Source organism: Bufo gargarizans, chromosome 10 (genome assembly GCF_014858855.1).
Source record: "Bufo gargarizans isolate SCDJY-AF-19 chromosome 10, ASM1485885v1, whole genome shotgun sequence".
Lineage (NCBI taxonomy): Eukaryota > Metazoa > Chordata > Amphibia > Anura > Bufonidae > Bufo > Bufo gargarizans.
Window position 1 is genome coordinate 42,163,105 of NC_058089.1, and position 23,135 is coordinate 42,186,239.

At 42.9% G+C, this 23,135-nt stretch overlaps 1 protein-coding gene across 1 annotated transcript in view; it reads right to left on the reverse strand.

Annotated features, from left to right (window-relative positions):
* Positions 1-752: 752 nt before the first annotated feature.
* Positions 753-23,135, reverse strand: part of ATL3 (atlastin GTPase 3) — a 90,848-nt gene continuing 68,465 nt past the window's right edge. Inside the window, exons 8-13 of the mRNA XM_044270978.1 lie at positions 22,993-23,131; positions 17,308-17,435; positions 16,755-16,811; positions 16,576-16,647; positions 4,386-4,817; positions 753-1,677 (exon numbers count right to left, since the gene is read on the reverse strand). Coding sequence (XP_044126913.1) covers positions 1,594-1,677; positions 4,386-4,817; positions 16,576-16,647; positions 16,755-16,811; positions 17,308-17,435; positions 22,993-23,131 — 912 coding nt within the window. The 3' untranslated portion in view covers positions 753-1,593. The remainder of the gene's footprint in view (positions 1,678-4,385; positions 4,818-16,575; positions 16,648-16,754; positions 16,812-17,307; positions 17,436-22,992; positions 23,132-23,135) is intronic.

The following is a 23,135-nucleotide window of genomic DNA, read 5'->3' on the forward strand; positions in this document are numbered from 1 at the left end:
TGACAAGGAGAGAGGAGGAGGAGGCAGCTCTTTACCTCAGTGTTGTAAAGTAACTTGTCCTCATGTGTGATCAGGACAGGTTCTGTGTGAACTAATGGGACAGCGGCCATTTTGTTTCTCCTGGTGATTGCTCCCTAGACAAAATGAGCCATTATAAATAATGAAAGGTATTCGAGAATATATTTATAATAAAGTAATATTTAAGTATTTTCATTTTCTTAATTCCCGGAGAACCCCTTTAAAGGGAACTGATGTAAAGCAACAAAAGGACCATGACGCTCACAAAAACTGTTAAGCATTGTAAGACATGCTCATGTAACACTGGTATGGAACAGCTTTTTGTCAAACATTCTAAAATGTCAAAACTCAATGTTCTGATGGTCAGTGAACTCTGATAAAAGTTCTGTGCTATATATAATTTATGTATCTGTACCTAAACCTCTAAAGACTCGAAGGCACAATCAAATTATAATAAGGCCCCTTCACAAATACAAAAATAGCAATAATATAAACTGAAAATTAAAGAGCAGCTAACCAGGTACTCTAAGTGTAACAATGACCTCAGCATAATAAAGTATCAATATATAGCTATTGTTTTGCGCAAGGATATATAGTTTTGTAGAAATCATACAAAGATGTGACAGATGCACAACTAGAATACTAAAGCAGTAAGGTCTGCATTGTATAATAAGATATGGCACTAGGTCTGTTTGTCCTATCAGGTGTGATGACAGACCCGTCTCATCTGCAGCTTTTATAATATATATATATTTATTTTTTCAGTCAGCTTTGCTGGTCAAAAAGGGAGAATATACTGAAGGCTCTGATTTATTTTCCGTATTAGGTTATTTTCAATAAAATTGTTCTAGCTCAGACTGTAGTAGTGTCTGCTTTAAAGTGCAGGGCAAAAATACAAAACACTGTGGTTCCCTATTCCTGTCATAGAATGTCCTTGTCTTTCTATATTGAAGAGGACCTGTCACCACTCCTGCCATGACTGTCTCAGTAACTACAATTCTGGAGCATCTGTTCTTATGACACTATATTGTGCCAATCTGTTATTCCTAATAGAAGATGATTAGGAATTGCCAGCAGTTTACAAAAACGATGCTCCTGATTGCTAAAAGTTGTGGTGTGTCCCTGCAACGTGTCAGTATCAGACTGTGCATGGACCCCCCCCAGTAACACCCAGTTGTACCAAGTATTACTAAAATACAAACATGTCAGGAGAGGTGACATTTCTTCTTTAATGAGAAGATCCAAGATAATTAAAAATCTTGGATCAGCCCCCTGAATAGCCTAAATTAACAAAGGATGCTACATTTATCTGTTTCTTCAGCTGGAGAAAGAGGCAAGTATAGCAACCTTTTTTATTTTGGACCATTAGGGGTGTTGTCCAAGATTTTTTATTATTTTAGACAACCCCTTATGTAGGGAATGTGTAGATAGGTTTGGTCATGAAGGTTGGAAAGCGTATATAGAAAGGCACTGTTAGCATATCTTCTTAGGTGGCATTGCTGGAATGGCTGTGGTTCAAGATGGTGACTTGGGCTGGCGGCCGGCAGGAAAGACGTGGTTTATTCAGCTCTGCCATCACTTTTGTTTCTTGCGTTCGGGGGGAGCGCCAACCGCTGGCTCCGTAAAGTGACGGGTGGAGTTGCCCAAGCGGTTTGTAGCCTGTTGTGGTATTCAAAGCACAAAAAAGCATTATTTCAGTTAAGCTTATAAAAAGGCATATACAGAAATTTATATTATGACATTTGCTAAAATACACACCACACCAATAATGTTTATACATACTAATATATGGCTGGACAAACCCCATCTGCTTTGGTGACTAGAAATGTGGCTGCTCCTGCATGGAAGAATGAGCAAAGAGACTGCTGGAGAAAAGGGACCGCTAGGAAGTTCTGATGGAGCTCCTGTAAGTGCTGGAGAAGTTGTGCATGGGGTGGGCTACGGTGACTACCAGGAAAGAAGTGGGATTGCTCTGATGACTGGAAAACACTATTTTTAGTACAAGTAGAAAAAAGGATCCCTGCTGTGTCTACAATTAAAGGGGTTCTACGCTTTTTTTTTATATTGATGACCTATCCTCATTGCCAACCAACTGTATGATGAGAACCCAGCACTCGTGAGAGCGACGTGTTCTCTTCACTGTTAACCAGCTCTCGTCGACACTGCAGCGTCGAGCTGTGTAATTATAGCTCCTCCATCCCATTCACTTCAATGAGACGGCTCTGTTTTATTGGTCTTGCTGATCGGATATTGATCAATATAGGAAAAGCGGAGAACAGCTTTAAAAGGGTTGTCTCATCTCAGACAAAGGGAGGCATATGGCTAAGATATGCCCTCGTTGTCTTATAGGTGCGGGTCCCACAAAGCAACGCAGCCCCACAAAGTGGTGGCTGGAGGACTCAGGTCCAGGCACCATCAAGCACTCTCCCCATAGAAGTGAATAGGAGCGCACGGTGCATGACGGGCTGCCGTTCCCATTCACTTCTATGGGCTTGATGGAAATAGCCGAGCCAGTGCTCGGCTATTTTCGGCTGCCCCTTAGAAAATGAATGGAGGACGGCTGTGCATGCGCAGGGTGCAGGTCCCAGCATCAGGAAAATTACATCAGGGACTGGGAGGACCCGAGAGCTGGAAGCAGCAGGGGGGAAAAAAAGGGGGAAAGCATGGTTTCTTTTGTTATTTAAACACATGTACAGAGGGGGGCTGAGTTTTTATTTAACTAGAAAAACAAGCAAAGCGATCGCTCATCAATTGGGTTGCTGGCTCCAAATATTCAGAACTGGCAACTGGTAAGGATCTATCCAGAGCCACTTCTGCAGAGTGGTTTTCCCCATAAACTTCAATGGGGTTGTGTACATAAACAGAAAATCCACACCAAAACCGTGAAAATTAGTCTGGATTTTTTTTTGCGCGGTTTTGGTGCAGATTTCATGCAGATTTTCTGCACACAGATCAGCGCCATGTACAGGCACTCTAAAGGTGATGTGTTACACGCGCGGCTCCAGCCTCAGTTATCTCACTACAGTTAGCATTAGTTTCCAGGGAGCGGTGTGAAACAGCAATTTTGCCACTGTTCTTTCCCCATTGTTCACTGTGCAGGTTTAATGTCATGTTAATACTCTGGCTGTAACGAGTGCGGGATAACATACGTGCACAAGTTTTGTTGTTTTTTCTCAACACTTTTGCATAATAAAACCTTTTTTTTACTGATTAAAGTGGAAAACCTGTCCATCACAGGCACTGCAGGGTTGGCAGAGGGAGGCTTTTCCCTCTAACTCCATACATGCCACAGTCGCTATAGCCTTTAGTGTCTAAGGGGTAAATAAAACAGTGCTATGTCTCCCCAGTGAATGCTGCTGTGCAATACAGCAGTGCCACCTGGTGCCAGCACATGAAAACTTCAGTAGTCCTTTAAACACAGTGCTGAAGTGTAAAAGGGGTTGTCGGAGATAAAAAAAAAATCTTGGACAAGCACCTAATGGTGTAAAATAGTAAATAAAATAATATTGCAGTGGGGATGTACCATACACATGCACGTCATTGTCAAGGTGACATGCATAGTGATTGTTAGGTATTTGGCACCACTACAGCCAATCGCTGTCCTCAGAGGTAGATAGATGAAGCGGTGATTGGCTTCAGCGATAATGTGCTATATACCAGCATGTCAAGGGGGATCAAACTAGTGGTGCAGAGAATGGGGTTGGAAAAACAGGTTCGTAGAAAATAATTTTTTTTTTTCTTGGGCCTTGTCTAAGAATTGTCATTATCTCGGACAACCCCTTTAAGAGAGAACACTTAAAATTGGTCAGCAGTTCACAAGTACCATAGTTATTAAGGTCAATGTAGCAAATTTGCTGAAATTTTAATTGCGACCTACAGTACATTTAGTATTTTTTTTACTTCACTTGAGAATTTTTTAAGTTAGTTCATATGAGCCAAACCGCAACCCAGTCTGCAGGCAGCACTGCGTTAGGGTTCTTGTACCTCATCAGTACAGCGCAGGGTACTGGCCGGCTGAATGAGATGGCGCAGACGCAGCTCTCATTGAAAGACTCAGCATTGTATGGAAGGCTGCTGAGCTGCATCTAAGGCACTTTATTCTGCCAGCAGGTACCATGCTCTGTACTGATGAGGGACAACAATCCCAAAACAGTGCTTCCCCGGATGGGGTTCTGGTTACACAGATTAGTCTCTGTTCCAATTTTTTCTAAACTATAAAACTTTCTCTCTAGAGGTTGAAGTGAAAGAAAGCCCTATGTAGGTTCAGACGTCTGTACTAGCCTGTCTGTCAATTTATACACCAATTGCCAATTTCAATGGGGAGATGAAACGGTTACAATGAAATGAAATCCCAGACTTCACCTTACCTGATCTAGAACATAATTTGCACTGGAGTCTATGACTTTCCCAAGGTCTCTGTACTGACCCGAATACTTGATGTAGCCCCAGGTCAGGAGTGCAATGAGAAGCAATCCCATTGCACAGTTAAACAGCTGTGCCACCACACCTAAGCCCACAAAGCCTGTGATGCCAGAGGCCATATACAATGCCGCCACCAGGGCAAGTAGCACAGCTGGGGTGCGGAAAGCAGTGAAGATGTTTTTGCCTTCATTGTGCTTGCAGAAAGCAAAGTACATGTCCCCAAGGTCCTTCTCCAGCTCCTCTCTGTACTGTCGGCTGAACTCCACTCCTCCCATTTTCTTTGCCCTGTCGAAAGAAGACAGTGCCTCCTCTCTGCAGCCTGCCTCTCGATCTCGCAGGACATCAGGAGACACATATGGTTTTTCTCCTCCACAAATCTGTTGAGAGATGACAGAAAGAAAACAAGCATTACAATTAAATGTATGTTATGAAGGAAAGTGCCATGCAAGGAGAACTAGAAACCTGTACTGCCACATCGGACTCCATTGTGTTAAAATTAAAGGGTTCACCCTATCTGGACAACCTCTTATTATAAGACCTCTTTGGGCAAATGGACAAAATGAGACACAGCAAAGCTTTATTCTCACGGTGTTGGATTCAAAGTGACCATATATTATATGCAAAAAATGCGGATCGGATGCGGACCCAAAACACAGTTGTGTGCATGAAGCCTTAGTTGGAGACACTTTAGTGCCTCAGACTCTTCTAATGCCTCCTTTGACATACAGCCTCCCTGGCGAGGATCTGCGACCTGCTGCTTTATGGCTTCTCCTCTTTACATGAGAGTTCAGTAGTTGGCACTTCTCACATCCAATACTGATAGCTACACCAGTGTTATCACACTTGGCTATACTGTACTAGCCTATGTGGCGTTTGGCGCTGTATTTTTATTTGGTTGTTTCAGCGCATATTTTATGGCCACCCATTTATTCGAACAGGCACCTCTCAGCTTACCATCAGGGGTTACAGAAGTCACACCTGTGGTAGTTCCTTTGCCAGATTCTTTTTATTTTTACGATACAGCCAAATGTTAGCTGATAGGAGAAATGCTGGCAATGTTGAAATATAAGAATATAAGAGTCACTACAAACAATACCAAATTCAGGATTTTTATGGCTTACCAGTTTTGCAAAATTAAAACACTTTCTAAAAATTGTTTTTGTGCCATCAGCCATAACTTTTGAAACATTTTTACATCAAAGGATTTCTGTGAGACATTAAAGAAGATAAAGAAACACATGAGATAGAAATAATTATCCATACTAATAAAATCCCTGTGTGCGACCTGAGGGCTGGTGTCCGTGCGCGTGTGCCGATTATTGAAGTGTGCATGCGCAGCACACCACACGCTCCAGCGTCAGTGACAGGAGAGGACAACAAGGATGGCGCTGGGGACCGAGGGTACAAACGGACTGGGGTTATTGTAGTAATGTCACTCAGTGTCACCTGTAGACTGGAGGTGGTCACTGGCAGCTGTCCATGCATACAATACATACTATAGATATGTAAAGGGATGCCGAGCCATACATGTAATAATACACATACTAAATATATATATATATATATATATATATATATATATATATAAGCTTCGCACAGGTATATTTCATTTAATGTTTGTGTGTGTCATTAAAAGATATCGACAGTATCCCCCATAACAGTGACCTCTACAGCACCACGCCCCACTGTCTGCTGAGCTGTGTATCCAATCCTATCCTGTGTGATACTGTCTGCTGAGCTGTGTATCTAATCCTATCCTGTGTGATACTGTCTGCTGAGCTGTGTATCTAATCCTATCCTGTGTGATACTGTCTGCTGAGCTGTGTATCTAATCCTATCCTGTGTGATACTGTCTGCTGAGCTGTGTATCTAATCCTATCCTGTGTGATACTGTCTGCTGAGCTGTGTATCTAATCCTATCCTGTGTGATACTGTCTGCTGAGCTGTGTATGTAATCTTATTGTGTGTTTTACTGTCCACTGAGCTGTGTATCTAATCCTATCCTGTGTGATACTGTCTGCTGAGCTGTGTATCTAATCCTATCCTGTGCGATACTGTCTGCTGAGCTGTGTATCTAATCCTAAATGTGAACTTATATTGGCTGATACACGTCATATGACTGAATATTTAAGGAACTGCAAACTGCTAAAACCTGTGATCAGTTGTTATGGAAACCTGGAGTAGGACCTCCGAGCTTCTATTGGCTGATAAGGGACATATGACCGTGTGTATGGCAGTTGGCATATGAAGAGAAACACTTGCAGGCTTGTATTGGCTAAAGCAGGTCATTTTTTGGGAATAGCTCAGAAACTGTACGTCCTAGAGAGCTGAGACCAGGTCTAAAAGCTTCCTGGACACCTGATGTACCTGTGTGCCAAATTTGGTGAAGATCGGTCTAGTCGTTAGGTCGCGCATAAAGAACAGACAGATGTCCACACAGACAGAAACTCACTTTTATACACAGTACAGACCAAAAGTTTGGACACACCTTCTCATTCAAAGAGTTTTCTCTATGAAAATTGTAGATTCACACTGAAGGCATCAAAACTATGAATTAACACATGTGGAATTATATACATAACAAAAAAGTGTGAAACAACTGAAAATCTGTCATATTGTAGGTTCTTCAAAGTAGCCACCTTTTGCTTTGATTACTGCTTTGCACACTCTTGGCATTCTCTTGATGAGCTTCAAGAGGTAGTCACCTGAAATGGTCTTCCAACAGTCTCTAAGGAGTTCCCAGAGATGCTTAGCACTTGTTGGCCCTTTTGCCTTCACTCTGCGGTCCAGCTCAACCCAAACCATCTCGATTGGGTTCAGGTCCGGTGACTGTGGAGGCCAGGTCATCTGGCGCAGCACCCCATCACTCTCCTCCATGGTCAAATAGCCCTTACATAGCCTGGAGGTGTGTTTAGGGTCATTGTCCTGTTGAAAAATAAATGATGGTCCAACTAAACGCAAACCGTATGGAATAGCATGCCGCTGCAAGATTCTGTGGTAGCCATGCTGGTTCAGTATGCCTTTAATTTTGAATAAATCCCCAACAGTGTCACCAGCAAAGCACCCCCACACCATCACACCTCCTCCTCCATGCTTCACGGTGGGAACCAGGCATGTAGAGTCCATCCGTTCACCTTTTCTGCGTCGCACACAGTGGTTGGAACCAAAGATCTCAAATTTGGACTCATCAGACCAAAGCACAGATTTCCACTGGTCTAATGTCCATTCCTTGTGTTCTTTAGCCCAAACAAGTCTCTTCTGCTTGTTGCCTGTCCTTAGCAGTGGTTTCCTAGCAGATATCCTAGCAGGCCTGATTCACACAGTCTCCTCTTAACAGTTGTTCTAGAGATGTGTCTGCTGCTAGAACTCTGTATGGCACTGACCTGGTCTCTAATCTGAGCTGCAGTTAACCTGCGATTTCTGAGGCTGGTGACTCGGATGAACTTATCCTCCGCAGCAGAGGTGACTCTTGGTCTTCCTTTCCTGGGGCGGTCCGCATGTGAGCCAGTTTCTTTGTAGCGCTTGATGGCTTTTGTGACTGCACTTGGGGACACTTTCAAAGTTTTCCCAATTTTTCGGACTGACTGACCCCATTTATAAGGCAAGAAATCTCACTTATTAAACCTGACAGGGCACACCTGTAAAGTGAAAACCATTTCAGGTGACTACCTCTTGAAGCTCATCAAGAGAATGCCAAGAGTGTGCAAAGCAGTAATCAAAGCAAAAGGTGGCTACTTTGAAGAACCTAGAATACGACATATTTTCAGTTGTTTTACACTTGTTTGTTATGTATATAATTCCACATGTGTTAATTCATAGTTTTGATGCCTTCAGTGTGAATCTACAATTTTCATAGTCATGAAAATAAAGAAAACTCTTTGAATGAGAAGGTGTGTCCAAACTTTTGGTCTGTACTGTATATTACACACACACAAAGCTGCACTGATGAAGATTGTTTAGAATGTTGCTTAAATTTTGTATTTAGGAAGCAAATGAACAATAAAAAATACAAGAATACATTTAGTACATAAGGAGTCCATAGCCTTTAACCCCTTAGGGACACAGCCTTTTTACACCTTAGGACCAGGCCATTTTTTGCAAATCTGACCAGTGTCACTTTAAGTGCTCATAACTTTAAAACGCTTTGACTTATCCAGGCCGTTCTGAGATTGTTTTTTCGTCACATATTGTACTTCATGACACTGGTGAAATGAAGTCAAAAAAATATTTTTTTTTGCACCAAAAAATACCTAATTTAACAAATTTTTGGAAAAATTAGCAAATTTCAAAGTTTCAGTTTCTCTACTTCTGTAATACATAGTAATACCCCCAAAAATTGTGATGACTTTACATTCCCCATATGTCTACTTTATGTTTGAATTGTTTTGGGAATGATATTTTATTTTTTGGGGATGTTATAAGGCTTAGAAGTTTAGAAGCAAATCTTGAAATTTTTCAGCAATTTACAAAAACGACATTTTTAGGGACCAGTTCAGGTCTGAAGTCACTTTGCGAGGCTTACATAATAGAAACCACCCAAAAATGACCCCATCTAAGAAACTACACCCCTCAAGGTATTCAAAACTGATTTTACATACGTTGTTAACCCTTTAGGTGTTGCACAAGAGTTATTGGCAAATGGGGATGAAATTTGAGAATTTCTTTTTTTTGTCAAATTTTTTATTTTAACCCATTTTTTCCACTAACAAAGCAAGGGTTAACAGCCAAACAAGACTGTATCTTTATTACCCTGACTCTGCCGTTTACAGAAACACCCAATATGTGGCCGTAAACTACTGTACGGCCACACAGCGGGGCGTAGAGTGAAAGGTGCGCCGTTTGGTTTTTGGAGGGCTGATTTTTATGGACTGGTTTATTTACACCATGTCCCATTTGAAGACCCCTGATGCACCCCTAGAGTAGAAACTCCCTAAAAGTGACCCCATCTAAGAAACTACACCCCTCAAGGTATTCAAAACTGATTTTACATTCGTCGTTAACCCTTTAGGTGTTGCGCAAGAGTTATTGGCAAATGGGGATGAAATTGGAAAATTTCATTTTTTTGTCTAATTTTCCATTTTAACCCATTTTTTCCACTAACAAATCAAGGGTTAACAGCCAAACAAGACTGTATCTTTATTACCCTGACTCTGCCGTTTACAGAAACACCCAATATGTGGCCGTAAACTACTGTACGGCCACACAGCGGGGCATAGAGTGAAAGGTGCGCCGTTTGGTTTTTGGAGGGCTGATTTTTATGGACTGGTTTATTTACACCATGTCCCATTTGAAGACCCCTGATGCACCCCTAGAGTAGAAACTCCCTAAAAGTGACCCCATCTAAGAAACTACACCCCTCAAGGTATTCAAAACTGATTTTACATTCGTCGTTAACCCTTTAGGTGTTGCGCAAGAGTTATTGGCAAATGGGGATGAAATTGGAAAATTTCATTTTTTTGCCTTATTTTCCATTTTAACCCATGTTTTCTACTAACAAAGCAAGGGTTAACAGCCAAACAAGACTGTATCTTTATTACCCTGACTCTGCCGTTTACAGAAATACCCAATATGTGGCCGTACACTACTGTACGGCCACACAGCGGGGCGTAGAGTGAAAGGTGCGCCGTTTGGTTTTTGGAGGGCTGATTTTTATGGACTGGTTTATTTACACCATGTCCCATTTGAAGACCCCTGATGCACCCCTAGAGTAGAAACTCCCTAAAAGTGACCCCATCTAAGAAACTACACCCCTCAAGGTATTCAAAACTGATTTTACATTCGTCGTTAACCCTTTAGGTGTTGCGCAAGAGTTATTGGCAAATGGGGATGAAATTTGCAAATTTCATTTTTTTGTCTAATTTTCCATTTTAACCCATTTTTTCCACTAACAAATCAAGGGTTAACAGCCAAACAAGACTGTATCTTTATTACCCTGACTCTGCCGTTTACAGAAACACCCAATATGTGGCCGTAAACTACTGTACGGCCACACAGCGGGGCATAGAGTGAAAGGTGCGCCGTTTGGTTTTTGGAGGGCTGATTTTTATGGACTGGTTTATTTACACCATGTCCCATTTGAAGACCCCTGATGCACCCCTAGAGTAGAAACTCCCTAAAAGTGACCCCATCTAAGAAACTACACCCCTCAAGGTATTCAAAACTGATTTTACATTCGTCGTTAACCCTTTAGGTGTTGCGCAAGAGTTATTGGCAAATGGGGATGAAATTGGAAAATTTCATTTTTTTGCCTTATTTTCCATTTTAACCCATGTTTTCTACTAACAAAGCAAGGGTTAACAGCCAAACAAGACTGTATCTTTATTACCCTGACTCTGCCGTTTACAGAAATACCCAATATGTGGCCGTACACTACTGTACGGCCACACAGCGGGGCGTAGAGTGAAAGGTGCGCCGTTTGGTTTTTGGAGGGCTGATTTTTATGGACCGGTTTATTTACACCGTGTCCTGTTTCAACCCCCCTGATGCACCCCTGGAGTCGAAACTCCCTAAAAGTGACCCCATTTTGGAAACTACGGGATAAGGTGGCATTTTTTGGGGGAGTATTTTTAGGGTAAATATAATTTTTGGTTGCTCTATATTACATTTTTGTGAGGTAAGGTTACCAAAAATTGAAATTCTGATATTTCATCTCCATTTGCCATTAACTGTTGAGGAACACCTAAAGGGTTAATAAAGTTTGTATAATCATTTTTGAATACCTTGAGGGGTGTAGTTTCTTAGATGGGGTCAATTTTAGGGAGTTTTTACTCTAGGGGGGCATCAGGGGGGCTTCAAAAGGGATATGGTGTCAATAAAAAAGGCCATCAAAATCGGCCTTCCAGAAACCATGTCGGTCCTTTCCTTTTGCAGCCTCCCTTTTACGGATACAGCAGTTTACGACCACAAATGTGGCGTTTCTGTAAACTGCAGTATCAGGGTAATAAATTTTAACTTTTGTTTGGTTGTTAACCCTTGTTTTCTTACCGGAAAAAACGGACTGAAATGGAAAAGTGCCAAAAATAGCGGTTTTGGCACCGTTTTTTTGTTTTTTTTTTAACCGTGTTAATCTGGGTAGTTAGGTCATGGGATATTGTTATAGAGGAGATTCTTACGGACGCGGCAATATCTAATAAGTCTACTTTTTTTTACAATTATTTAGGTTTTTGACTATATTATCTTTTTTGATACAACTTTTTTTTTTGGGTATCTCTAAAGTCTAAGTGTAATTTTTTTAATTTTCTTTTAGCCAATTATCTTATGTGGGGGCTCATTTTTTGCGGGATGAGCGGACGGTTTTATTGGCACTATTTTGGGGGCTATATGACTTTTTGATCGCTTGCTATGAAACTTTTTGTTATGTAAGGTGACAAAAAAAAATTTTTTGCACCTATTTTTTTTTTTTTTTTTTACTGTGTTAATCTGGGGGGTTGGGTCATGGGGTATTTTTATAGAGGAGATTCTTACGGACGTGGCGATACCTAATAAGTCAACTTTTTTTTTACAATAATTTAGGTTTTAGACTATATTATCCTTTTTGATTCCCTAAAAAAAAATTTGTATCTCTAAAGTCTAAGAGTCATTTTCAATTTTTTTTTTTATCTGATTATCTTATGTGGGGGCTCATTTTTTGCGGGATGAGATGACGGTTGTATTGGCACTAATTTGGGGGCTATATGACTTTTTGATCGCTTGCTTTTTATTATGTAAGGTGACAAAAAAAAACTTTTTTTGCACCTTTTTTTTTTTCTGGACCGTGTTAGGCTACTTTCACACTAGCGTTCGGGCGGATCCGTTCAGAACGGATCCGCCCATAATAATGCAGACGGAGGCTCCGTTCAGTACGGATCCGTCTGCATTATTTTAGCAAAAAAAAGCTAAGTGTGAAAATAGCCTAGTACGGATCCGTCCAGACTTTCAATGTAAAGTCAATGGGGGACGGATCCGCTTGAAGATTGAGCCACATTGTGGCATCTTCAAACGGATCCGTCCCCATTGACTTACATTGAAAGTCTGGACGGATCCGTACGGATCCGCACGGCCAGGCGGACACCCGAACGCTGCAAGCAGCGTTCAGCTGTCCGCCTGTCCGTGCGGAGGCGAGCGGAGCGGAGGCTGAACGCCGCCAGACTGATGCAGTCTGAGCGGATCCGCCTCCATTCAGACTGCATCAGGGCTGGACGGCTGCGTTCGGGTCCGCTCGTGAGCTCCTTCAAACGGAGCTCACGAACGGAATACCGAACGCTAGTGTGAAAGCAGCCTTAATCTGGGGGGGTTAGGTCATGGGGCATTTTTATAGAGGAGATTATTACAGACGCGGCAATACCTATGTCTACTTTTAATAAATTATTTTAGTTTTTTTGGGTGTCTCAAGTCTGAGAACCATTTTTTTTTTTTATCCCATGTCAGTCCTAAATTGGGATATAAATTTAGTACTCCATGGAAGTGTGATACTCCCTGAAGCAACCGTCAATGCAGAGGCCCGGATGATCGGGGCATGTGTCGCACTGAGTAGTCGTGTCCTTCCGTATCCCCCTCCTGCGACACACTCTGCACTTTTTTTGGGTTCGTCCCTTCTTTCCAGTATGGGGGACCACACCTGGAAAGTGTTGGCCAGGGACGATCCGGGCGCCTACAGTTCCCGAGGTACTCCGGCCTGCTCTTTCCCGGTCCGAAAAGATCAGGGCCTTGAGGACTGCCTCATAGAACTGGAGGAATGTCCCTGTGCTGCCAGCGCTTCGGGATAGTACAAAAGAGTTGTACATGGCAACCTGCACCAAGTAGACCGCAACTTTTTTGTACCATGCCCGGGTTTTGCGCATGGCGTTATATGGCTTGAGGACTTGATCCGAGAGATCAACTCCTCCCATATACCGATTGTAGGCGACGATACAATCGGGCTTGAGGACCGTTGCCGCGGTACCTCGCACAGGGACAGGGGTGATGCCGTTACCATGAATTGTGGACAGCATAAGGACATCCCTCTTGTCCTTATACCTGACCAGCAACAGGTTTCCAGTGGTAAGGGCACGGGTCTCACCCCTGGGGATGGGTACCTGGAGGGGGTGGGCAGGGAGGCCGCGTTGATTTTTCCGCACGGTCCCACAAGCGGACGTGGATCTGGCGGCAAGGGACTGGAACAAGGGGATACTGGTATAAAAGTTATCCACGTACAAGTGGTAACCCTTATCCAGCAGTGGGTACATAAGGTCCCACACGAGTTTCCCGGTAACACCCAGAGTGGGGGGACATTCTGGTGGTTGAATCCGGGAATCTCGCCCCTCGTACACACGAAATTTGTAAGTGTACCCTGAGGTACTCTCACAAATTTTGTATAGCTTCACGCCATACCTCGCCCGCTTGGAAGGCACATACTGGCGGAAAATGAGTCTCCCCTTGAACGCAATGAGAGACTCATCAACCACGACCTCCCTTCCAGGTACATAGGCCTCCATGAATTTGGCCCCAAAGTGATCGATGACCGGCCGTATCTTGTACAGACGGTCATGGGCAGGATCACCTCGGGGTGGACATGCTGCATTATCGGAATAATGCAGACATTTCCTGATGGCCTCAAACCGGGAGCGTGTCATAACCGTACTGTAAAGTGGGGTCTGATATAGGACGTCCCCACTCCAGTACAGCCTGGCACTGGGTTTCTTGACCAGGCCCATATGCAGCACGAGGCCCCAAAATGTCCTCATTTCGGCTGCACTGACCGGCGTCCAGCCACCGGGCCTGGCCAAAAAGGAGCCCGGGTGTTGAGCGACGAACTGTTGGGCGTACAGATTCGTCTGCTCCACCATCAGATTTACCAGTGAGTCACTGAAAAAATGACAAAAAAAGTCATATTCAGTGTAGCCCACTGTGGAAATCTGGATTCCTGATTGGCCTACAAAATCAGGAATCACGGGCTCGTATCGCTCTGGGCTACACCAGACAAGTTCACCGGCAGGGTGCTCCGGTGGATTTAACTGGTGGGCCGGGAAACCAGTACGAGCCCCAGAGCTGCTCGTACTAGTGTGGGCCACAGGGTCCCTAACATGGCGGTCCCCTTGCTCCGCCTGGCGGCGTCTCCGCCGCCTTGGGGGCTCATCATCATCGCTAGATGATGAGGAGGATGCGGATGACAACAGGAATGTGGGGTCATCCTCATCCTCACTGGGACTCTCGGACTCGGAGGCAAGCTGGGCGTATGCCTCCTCGGCCGAGAACGTCCGGCGGGCCATAGGGGAGTGTGTGTCTGCGTGTATATGTGCGTGTGTGTAACTCTTTATTTGGTGTGCGTGTGTGAGGGGGCACGGGTGTTCACGAACTCACCCTAAAACTAACAGAAAAAAATAAATAAAACTAACTAAAAAAAAGGGCAAAAAAGTGAGGAAAAAAAATTCAAAACTGCTGATCAACCGTCCGAAGTTGATCAGCGGTGGGGTGTGCGATGCGCTTACAGTGGCCGGACGCTAAGTGCCGGTCACAGTCAGCGAACTCAAAAAAAAAAAAAAAAAAAAAAGCACCCCAAAAAAGGTGGGGGGGGGGGGGGCAAGTGGCAGGGGGAGGGGGGCAAGTGGCAGCACCCCTGGGGGGTCTAGGGTCACACAGCTGTGCTGTGGACCCCAGACACCCTAACTAGGGTGATGCAATAAAAAGTAAAAAAAAACTAACTTTCCCTTTTTTTTCCCTGCCTATCCCAAACTTTCCCTAGCTGTCCCTATGTACCTGATGGGGTGCTGGGGCACAGATCGGGTCCTGGGGGCACAGATCAGGGGTGCTGGCAGCGATGGTGGACACAAGCAGGCAGCTCCTCTCTCCTCCGGCGCTGGAACACAAAAGGAGGAGGAGAGGGGCGCCTGCCTCTTTTGAATCTGCCGCCGCACCGCCCCCTGACCAATCAGAAAGCGATCCTGAGTGGTGATGTCACCATCACCACTCAGGATCGCTGGATGGTGATTGGTGGAGTGAAATCACACCACCATCACCATCCTGTTCCGGGTTATCGGGTCTTCAGAGACCCGAATAACCCGGAAACGCAGAAAACCGCAGGTCTGAATTGACCTGCGGTTTTTTGCGATCGCATACATGGGGGGGTCACCGGACCCCCCGACGCATTTGCCCCAAGTGCCTGCTCAATGATTTGAGCAGGCACGGGGTTCCGATCGCCGCCGGCCGCGCGGCGGTGATTGAAAATGCACAGGGCGTACATGTACGCCCTGTGTCCTTAAGTACCAGGGCACAAGGGCGTACCTGTACGCCCTGTGTCCTTAAGGGGTTTAAAGGGGTTGTCTCACTTCAGTAAATGACATTTACCATGTAGACACAGTTAATACAAGGCAGTTGCTAATGTATTGTGATTGTTCATATTGCCTCATTTGCTGGCTTGATTCATTTTTCCATTGCATTATACACTACTCGTATCCAGGGGTTACAACCACCCTGTAATCCAGCAGCAGCGTCCATATGGGCCATTTACAGTATACGCACAGGATAGGTCAGAAATATCTGATGGTTGCGGGCCCCACCTCTGGGACTCTTTCTTATCAGCAGAACGAGGCCCTGTCACACCCGACGGGAATTGAGGTTAGTGCTCGGCTATTTTCAGAAGTGCCATTAAAGGAAACCTGTCACCGGGATTTTGTGTATAGAGCTGAGGACATGGGTTTCTAGATGGCCGCTAGCACATCCGCAATAACCAGTCCCCATAGCTCTGTGTGCTTTTATTGTGTAAAAAAAAACGATTTGATACATATGCAAATTAACCTGAGATGAGTCCTGTACGTGAGATGAGTCAGGGACAGGACTCATCTCAGGTTAATTTGCATATGTATCAAATCGTTTTTTGACACAATAAAAGCACACAGAGCTATGGGGACTGGGTATTACGGATGTGCTTGCGGCCATCTAGCAACCCATGTCCTCAGCTCTATACACAAAATCCCAGTGACAGGTTCCCTTTAAAGTGAATGGAGAGAGCCACGCATGCACGGCCATCTCTCCATTCCAAGAAAGACATGATGAGGCCCTGTTCTTGACATAGCATGAGTCCCACCTTTAGAAACCGATCCTATTTGACATTTAGACACATCCTGTGGATATGACAGAAACGTCCTAAATAGGAATACCCATTTAATAAAAATTACTCACCTTCTCCATATTGCTGTTGTATAAATCCTTAGCTGAAGCTACAGCTGCCAGGTTATTGGCTTCTGCTGTTGCCTGAGAAGAGAGGGGCACATGTTTTTTTTTGTTTTATTTACACACAAAAACTGGACAACATAGAAGGAGTTTTTGTAATTTGCAAAGAACTACAATGTTAGTCGTACCTGTAGCATAGATTTGGGGTGGGGTAAATCTTCACCTTGATAAATCTTTATGTAGGCCTTTAAAAAAAAAAAAAAAGATACGAACACATTATTAATCGAAAAATGTAATTCTTTAAAAGATTATTATAACTGAAAACCACAAAGCAGTAAGAACATAACGTTGGTCTCCAACACTGTGCAACTAATTTTATTAATCAATATTTAACTGATGAATCAATGCTGGCACATGGAAAACCAATGAAATGTAAGGAGCAGACTGAGGATAAAAGGTGATTTTGTGTATATGTTTTCATTCCTGCCCTGGGTGTTCCTTGGGGATTTACATCACTTTTGATAGCAAGGATAGCGAAGCATGCAGAGCTGATCTTGTCCATCAAAATGAAGAAAACTTTAGCAGACCAAAGATATAACCATTGTCAAGCAATAGGGTTCACTGGGCGCTGTTTGGCTCCACCGTATGATGGCTTCTGTTACAAACAGATTATTCAAAAATTATCTGTAAAGAAATATATACAATAGATTCAAGCTAATATTTTGCTATTGAACAGTTTACCTTAAAATACTCCAGAAGTCCTCTGCAGGTTACTTTCGAGCCATTTATCTCTTTTTCCATCAGGCTTTTGGGGCCAAGGACAAGAGGAACCAATTCAATGAGCTGCTCTGTGAATTCCGGAGCAATATCTGTAAGAAAAAAAAAAAAAAAAAAAGCAACTATAACTATGAGCAAGCCAGGCATATTTAATTAAAATAGGAGCTATTTTTTATCAATTCTAATTTGCCTTGACCAGGGTCTGCAGTCTGCCTGCGATGCCATGACTCACTTCGCTGGGCGGCTTCTGCGCTGCTGAGAAAAGTGCCCGGCGTAGGCGCAGAACGCAGAGGCTGAAGCGGCCTCAAAGCAGAGGGGACGCAGGCGCGCTGTGATCCCGGGCGCATGCGTCGGATCTCGGAACGTCGGGGACAGCAGAAGCCGCCCAGCTAAGTGAATATTGATGAGCTGGGCGGCGCTTCAGAACGGTGGTTGGGGGAGGCTGCCTCGGCAGAAGTAAAGCTGAAACGCCGCCCGGTGGGCAGAAAGACGAGCAATTCTAGCAGGTTATAAAAACATCATTTTACAGTATTCATAAGGTGGACAGGGGTTAGACTTATATGTTTTTATTACACAATAGAAGACCTGTGCATACATATATACAGCTAATTATGCTTATTCGGCCTGTCAGTGTCCCTTTATAGTGTGTCAAAAAAGCCATTTTTTGTCACCTTACATCACAAAAAGTGTAATACCAAGAGATCAAAAAGTCATATGCACCCTAAAATAGTACCAATCAAACTGTCATCTCATACTGAAAAAATTTAGCCCCTACATAAGACAGTCAACCAAAATGAAAAAAATAAATAAAATATGGCTTTCAGGATATGGAGACACTAAAAAAAATATTTTTTTTCCAAAAATGCTTTATTATGTAAAACTGAAACAAACAACCAAAAAGTCATATTTGGTACTGTCGTGTCCATAACAACCTGCTCTATAAAAATACCACATTATCTATCCTGTTAGATTACCATTGTAAATAACAAAAAATAAAAACTGTGCCAAAACAGCTAATTTTTTGTTACCTTTCGTCACAAAAAATGTAATATAGAGCAACCAAAAATCATATGTACCCTAAACTAGTACCAACAAAACTTCCACATTATCCTTATGAAGGGTGTGGTTTCTAAAATGGGGTCATTTTTGGGTGGTGTCTATTATGTAAGCCTCACAAAGTGACTTCAGACCTGAAATGGTCCTCAAAAAGTGGGTTTTGGAAATTTTCTGAAAAATTCAAGATTTGCTTCTAAGCCTTCTAACGTCCCCAGAAAATAAAATGGCATTCGCAAAATTATCCAAACATGAAGTAGACATATGGGGAATGTATAGTAATATTTATTTTTGGAGTTATTACTATCTATTATAAAAGTAGAGAAATTGATATTTGCAACCGTTTCCAAATTTTTGGTAAATCTTGTATTTTTTTTTATAAATAAAAATGAAAGTTTTTGACTTAATTTTACCACTATCATGAAGTACAATATGTGACGAGAAAACAATCCCAGAATGGCCTGGATAATTAATAGTGTTTTAAAGTTATTATCACATAAAGTGACACATGTCAGATTTGCAAAAAATGCCCTGGTCCTGAAGATGAAAAATGGCAAGGTCCTTAAGGTGTTAAATCTTCATTAAAGAAGACCCTTCACTGTTTTTTTTTCCTTAACTGAGTATCTGTACATGGAGATTACCCTCCACTAGGGGATTTTTCTTTTTTGAAACACGCATTGGTTGCCCCGCTGTGACCCCAAAGTTTTGGCGCCATATATGTTAATGCAGAGCATTGGTAGAGGGAGGAAGAGACTCAGTGGGCGTCTCCTTCCTGACGCTGTCCAATCGCAGCGCACTTCTTCACGGCTAGGGAAAAGTGTGGAGTGCACACAAAAGGTATCCATATTTTTCAGAAGTATGGTTTGCAAACCAAAATATGGATGGGGCTGTGAGCTTTAAAAGAGGACCTTTCACAGTTTTTTTTTCTCAGCTGAGTATCTGTATATAGAGTAGGGCTGCACGATATGTGCTAGAGATCTATTTGCTTGTATTTTTAAGGCAAAAGCGCACACACAAATTACTGATTATGCTGAAATGTAGTTATGCTCAACTCAAGAACTGAAATGCACAGCGTTTTTCAAAATAAAACATCCTTTACTAGATTAAATAACATATTTGCAGGGAGGGGCTTTTTATATAATTTCCTCCCAGCACTAAGCACTGCTGGGAGCATACGTACGCCGCCAATCACGTTAGGGGAGAGCAGTCAGGTGGACTGCTGCTCCAATCATCACCGCCGCCTCCACAGAAGCGCTTGTTGGCAGCACCGGAGCCCAAGGCGACGTCACAGTTGTCCATGCTGCCGCCATAGGACACCATGCCTCCGCCAAATCGCCATATTGCAATCAATTATCGCGATACGATTGCTTTGGCGCTATAGCGTGCAGGCCTAATATAGGGAATACCCTCCGCTGATGCTACAATAATTTATCTTTTTTGAAACGCCCCTTGGTTGCCCCGCTGTGATTCCCTGAAGTTTTGTCGCCATATATCTCAATGCAGAGCATCAGTACTGGGTGGAGACGTCCGCTTTTCTCAGTGGCCGTCTCCTTCTTCCTGGCAGTGACGCTGTCCAATAGCGGTGGGGAAGATCTCACAAGAACAGTCTATATAAGCAAGTACTATACTCGCTTACATAGCCTGTTCTCGTGAGATTCACCAGATCTCAAGAGAACAACTCTTTTCTCACTCCCATCAATAGAAATTACTATTCTTGTCCACCATAAAGACCAGAATAGAACATATTCCAGAATTTGCAGAACGGCAACATGGATGTGCAAAAAATACAGATGAGTGCATGGCCCCATAGAAATGAAAGGGTCTGTGTGCTAGGTGGATAGGTCACTGAAGAAAAATACGGCTGTGTGTATAAGGCCTAGAGGAGAAAAACTATGTAATCTTAAAAACCTCTAACCAAAACAGTAATGTTTACACCCAATGTAGAAGGTGTAAATGCTGATCAGACCTTGGAGTAAAAATCAGATGGAGAGAAATTAAGCTGTTTGTATTCAAATGAATATACTCAGTTTTTTTTTGTTTGTTTTTTATTTAGTTAAATGTCACATATTTTAAAAGGATACAAAACAGGCGTAATCATAGCAGCAGCTAATTATTTTTTTCCCTCGGAGACCACAACAGGTATATGAAAAAGCCTAAACCAAAATGAAGTCCTCCTGTGTATGATCTAGGGAAGACTTTTTCACTCTATATGGGTACTTTCACACTTGCGGCAAGCAGTTCCGTCGCTCTGCATGCAAACGGACAGCATTTGTAGACGGATAAGGATTAGTCTCACAAATGCATTGCAATAACGGATGCGTCTGTCCATTTGTCAGACGGAACCGTTTCTATAATTTTTTTTCACAGTTTTAAACGTCTGCGCCTGTGCAGACCGGAAGGACGGATCTGGCATGTTTAATGCCGGATCCGGCACTAATACATTCCTATGGAAAAAAATTCAGGCAAGCGTTTTTTTGTCCGTAGATAAAACCGCAGCATGCTGCAGTATTATCTCCATCCTGAAAAGTCAAAGAGACTGAACTGAAGACCTCCTGATGCATCCTGAGCGGACTTCTCTCCATTCAGAATGCTTTAGGATAAAACTGATAAGTTATTTTCTGGTATAGGGCCCCTAGGATGGAACTCTATGCCGGAAAAGAAAAACGCTAGTGTGAAAGTACCCTTACTCAGAATGCCCATTTGAAAAACGGTGTAATATTTTAATTATTTCAACAGGAGATAACACATTCAAAACATACAATGCTCATGACTTCAAGCTGGGAATAAACACTGGATACAATGTTTGTTACAGAAACAAAGCAGGACAACTCATCCCAGCAAAAATTACTTTGTACATACATAGACAAAATCTGTTCTTCTAGTGCCGAAAAGTATATAGGCAGCGACCATCACATCAGACCTCACTGAATGTAGGGGGTACGATCTCTTCTTGGGGAGAGCGCCTTAATCGGCGTGAGGAGGCTTATAGGCCATACATGCTACTCTAGAATTCTAGGAAGAAAGGGATGTAAATGAGCTCTTGGCAAGCTCTGCCTCTAATGCCACCAGAAGTAAGGCAGCTATCCTATAAGTCAGTGATCGACCCTTTAAATGGGCCTTTGCTGGTATTAGAGGCTGAGTTTGTTAAGAGCTCATTTGCATCCCTTTCTTTAAATCCTGACTTGGGCCTCTCACCCAGTTAAGCCAGTACTCTCTGTTCTAGACTGATGAGAGGCAATCACCCCAAAGCAGCTGTCTGCAGAGGAGATGCTGGCTTACTTACTATCCAAGTCATGTCTCAAGGCCTATTTAAAGGGTTGAACGCTGACTTAGGCCTATTGCACACGACCGTATGGCTTTTTCAGTGTTTTGCGGTCCGTTTTTCATGGATCCGTTGTTCCGTTTTTTGTTTCCGTTGTGTTTCCGTTTCTGTTCCGTTTTTTCCGTTCGGCATATACAGTATACAGTAATTACATAGATAAAATTGGGCTGGGCATAACATTTTCAATAGATGGTTCAGGAAAAAACGGAACGGAAACGGAAGACATACGGATGCATTTCCGTATGTGTTCAGTTTTTTTTGCGGATCCATTGACTTGAATGGAGCCACGGACTGTGATTTGCGGGCAATAATAGGACATGTTCTATGTTAAAACGGAACGGAAAAACGGAAATACGGAAACGGAATGCATACGGAGTACATTCCGTTTTTTTTGCGGAACCATTGAAATGAATGGTTCCGTATACGGAACGCAAAAAACGGCCAGTAAACGGGAAAAAAAAACGGCCGTGTGCAATAGGCCTTATAGGATAGCTGCCTTACATCTGGTGGCATTAGAGGCAGAGCTTGCCAAGAGCTCATTTGCATCCCTTTCTTTCAATACCTCACCGAGAAAGGAAACTGCATAAGTTTTCCAAAAAGTGCCCGTGTTTTGCAGTTTGGATGCTAGAACTCTTTTGACCGGTGATGTCACTTAGAATGCCACCATCTGGAGAGCATCCACATTAGAACAGAGAGCACAGTCACAACTGATCGTTTCTGGACACTATCCTGCCAGTCGATTATCAGTGTCCGTATTGATAGACTATTCTACACCAACATAGAAGAGGATTCTTTACTGTGAGAGCAGTGAACTCTCTGCCTGAGGAGGTGGTGATGGGGAGTTCACTAAAAGAGTTCAAGAGGGGCCTGGATGTATTTCTGGAGTGTAATATTACAGGCTATAGTTACTAGAATTCTGTAGAAGGGTCATTAATCCAGGGACTTATTTTGATTGGAGTAGAGAAGGAATTTTTCCCCTAAAATGAGGAAAATTGGCTTCTACTTAATGAGAGCTTTTTGCCTTCCCCGGGATAAACCTTTGTAGGGTGAACTAAACAGACGTATGTCTTTTTTCAGCCCAAGTTACTATTAATAGACTATTATTATTGATAGATTATTTTATTGTGAAACATATTTAGTCATCGGTATATTGTCCAATGAAATATAGTGGAAGTTGAACCACTGGTTGGATTTTGGATGGTATGTAGGAGCGAGATCGTATTATTGGATTTAGTCAACTTAATATTATGCTTTTAATGAAAATGTTCACAAACCTTTCAGACGGCCATCAAATTGAGGACTAGTTGCAACCTTAAGCCCAGGGTGTGGGAGAAGGAAACAGCTCACACTGGTAAAACAGGAGTGAATGTGTTTTCTTACATTCTGGATCTCTTCATGCTGATCTTGCTTTACCTGA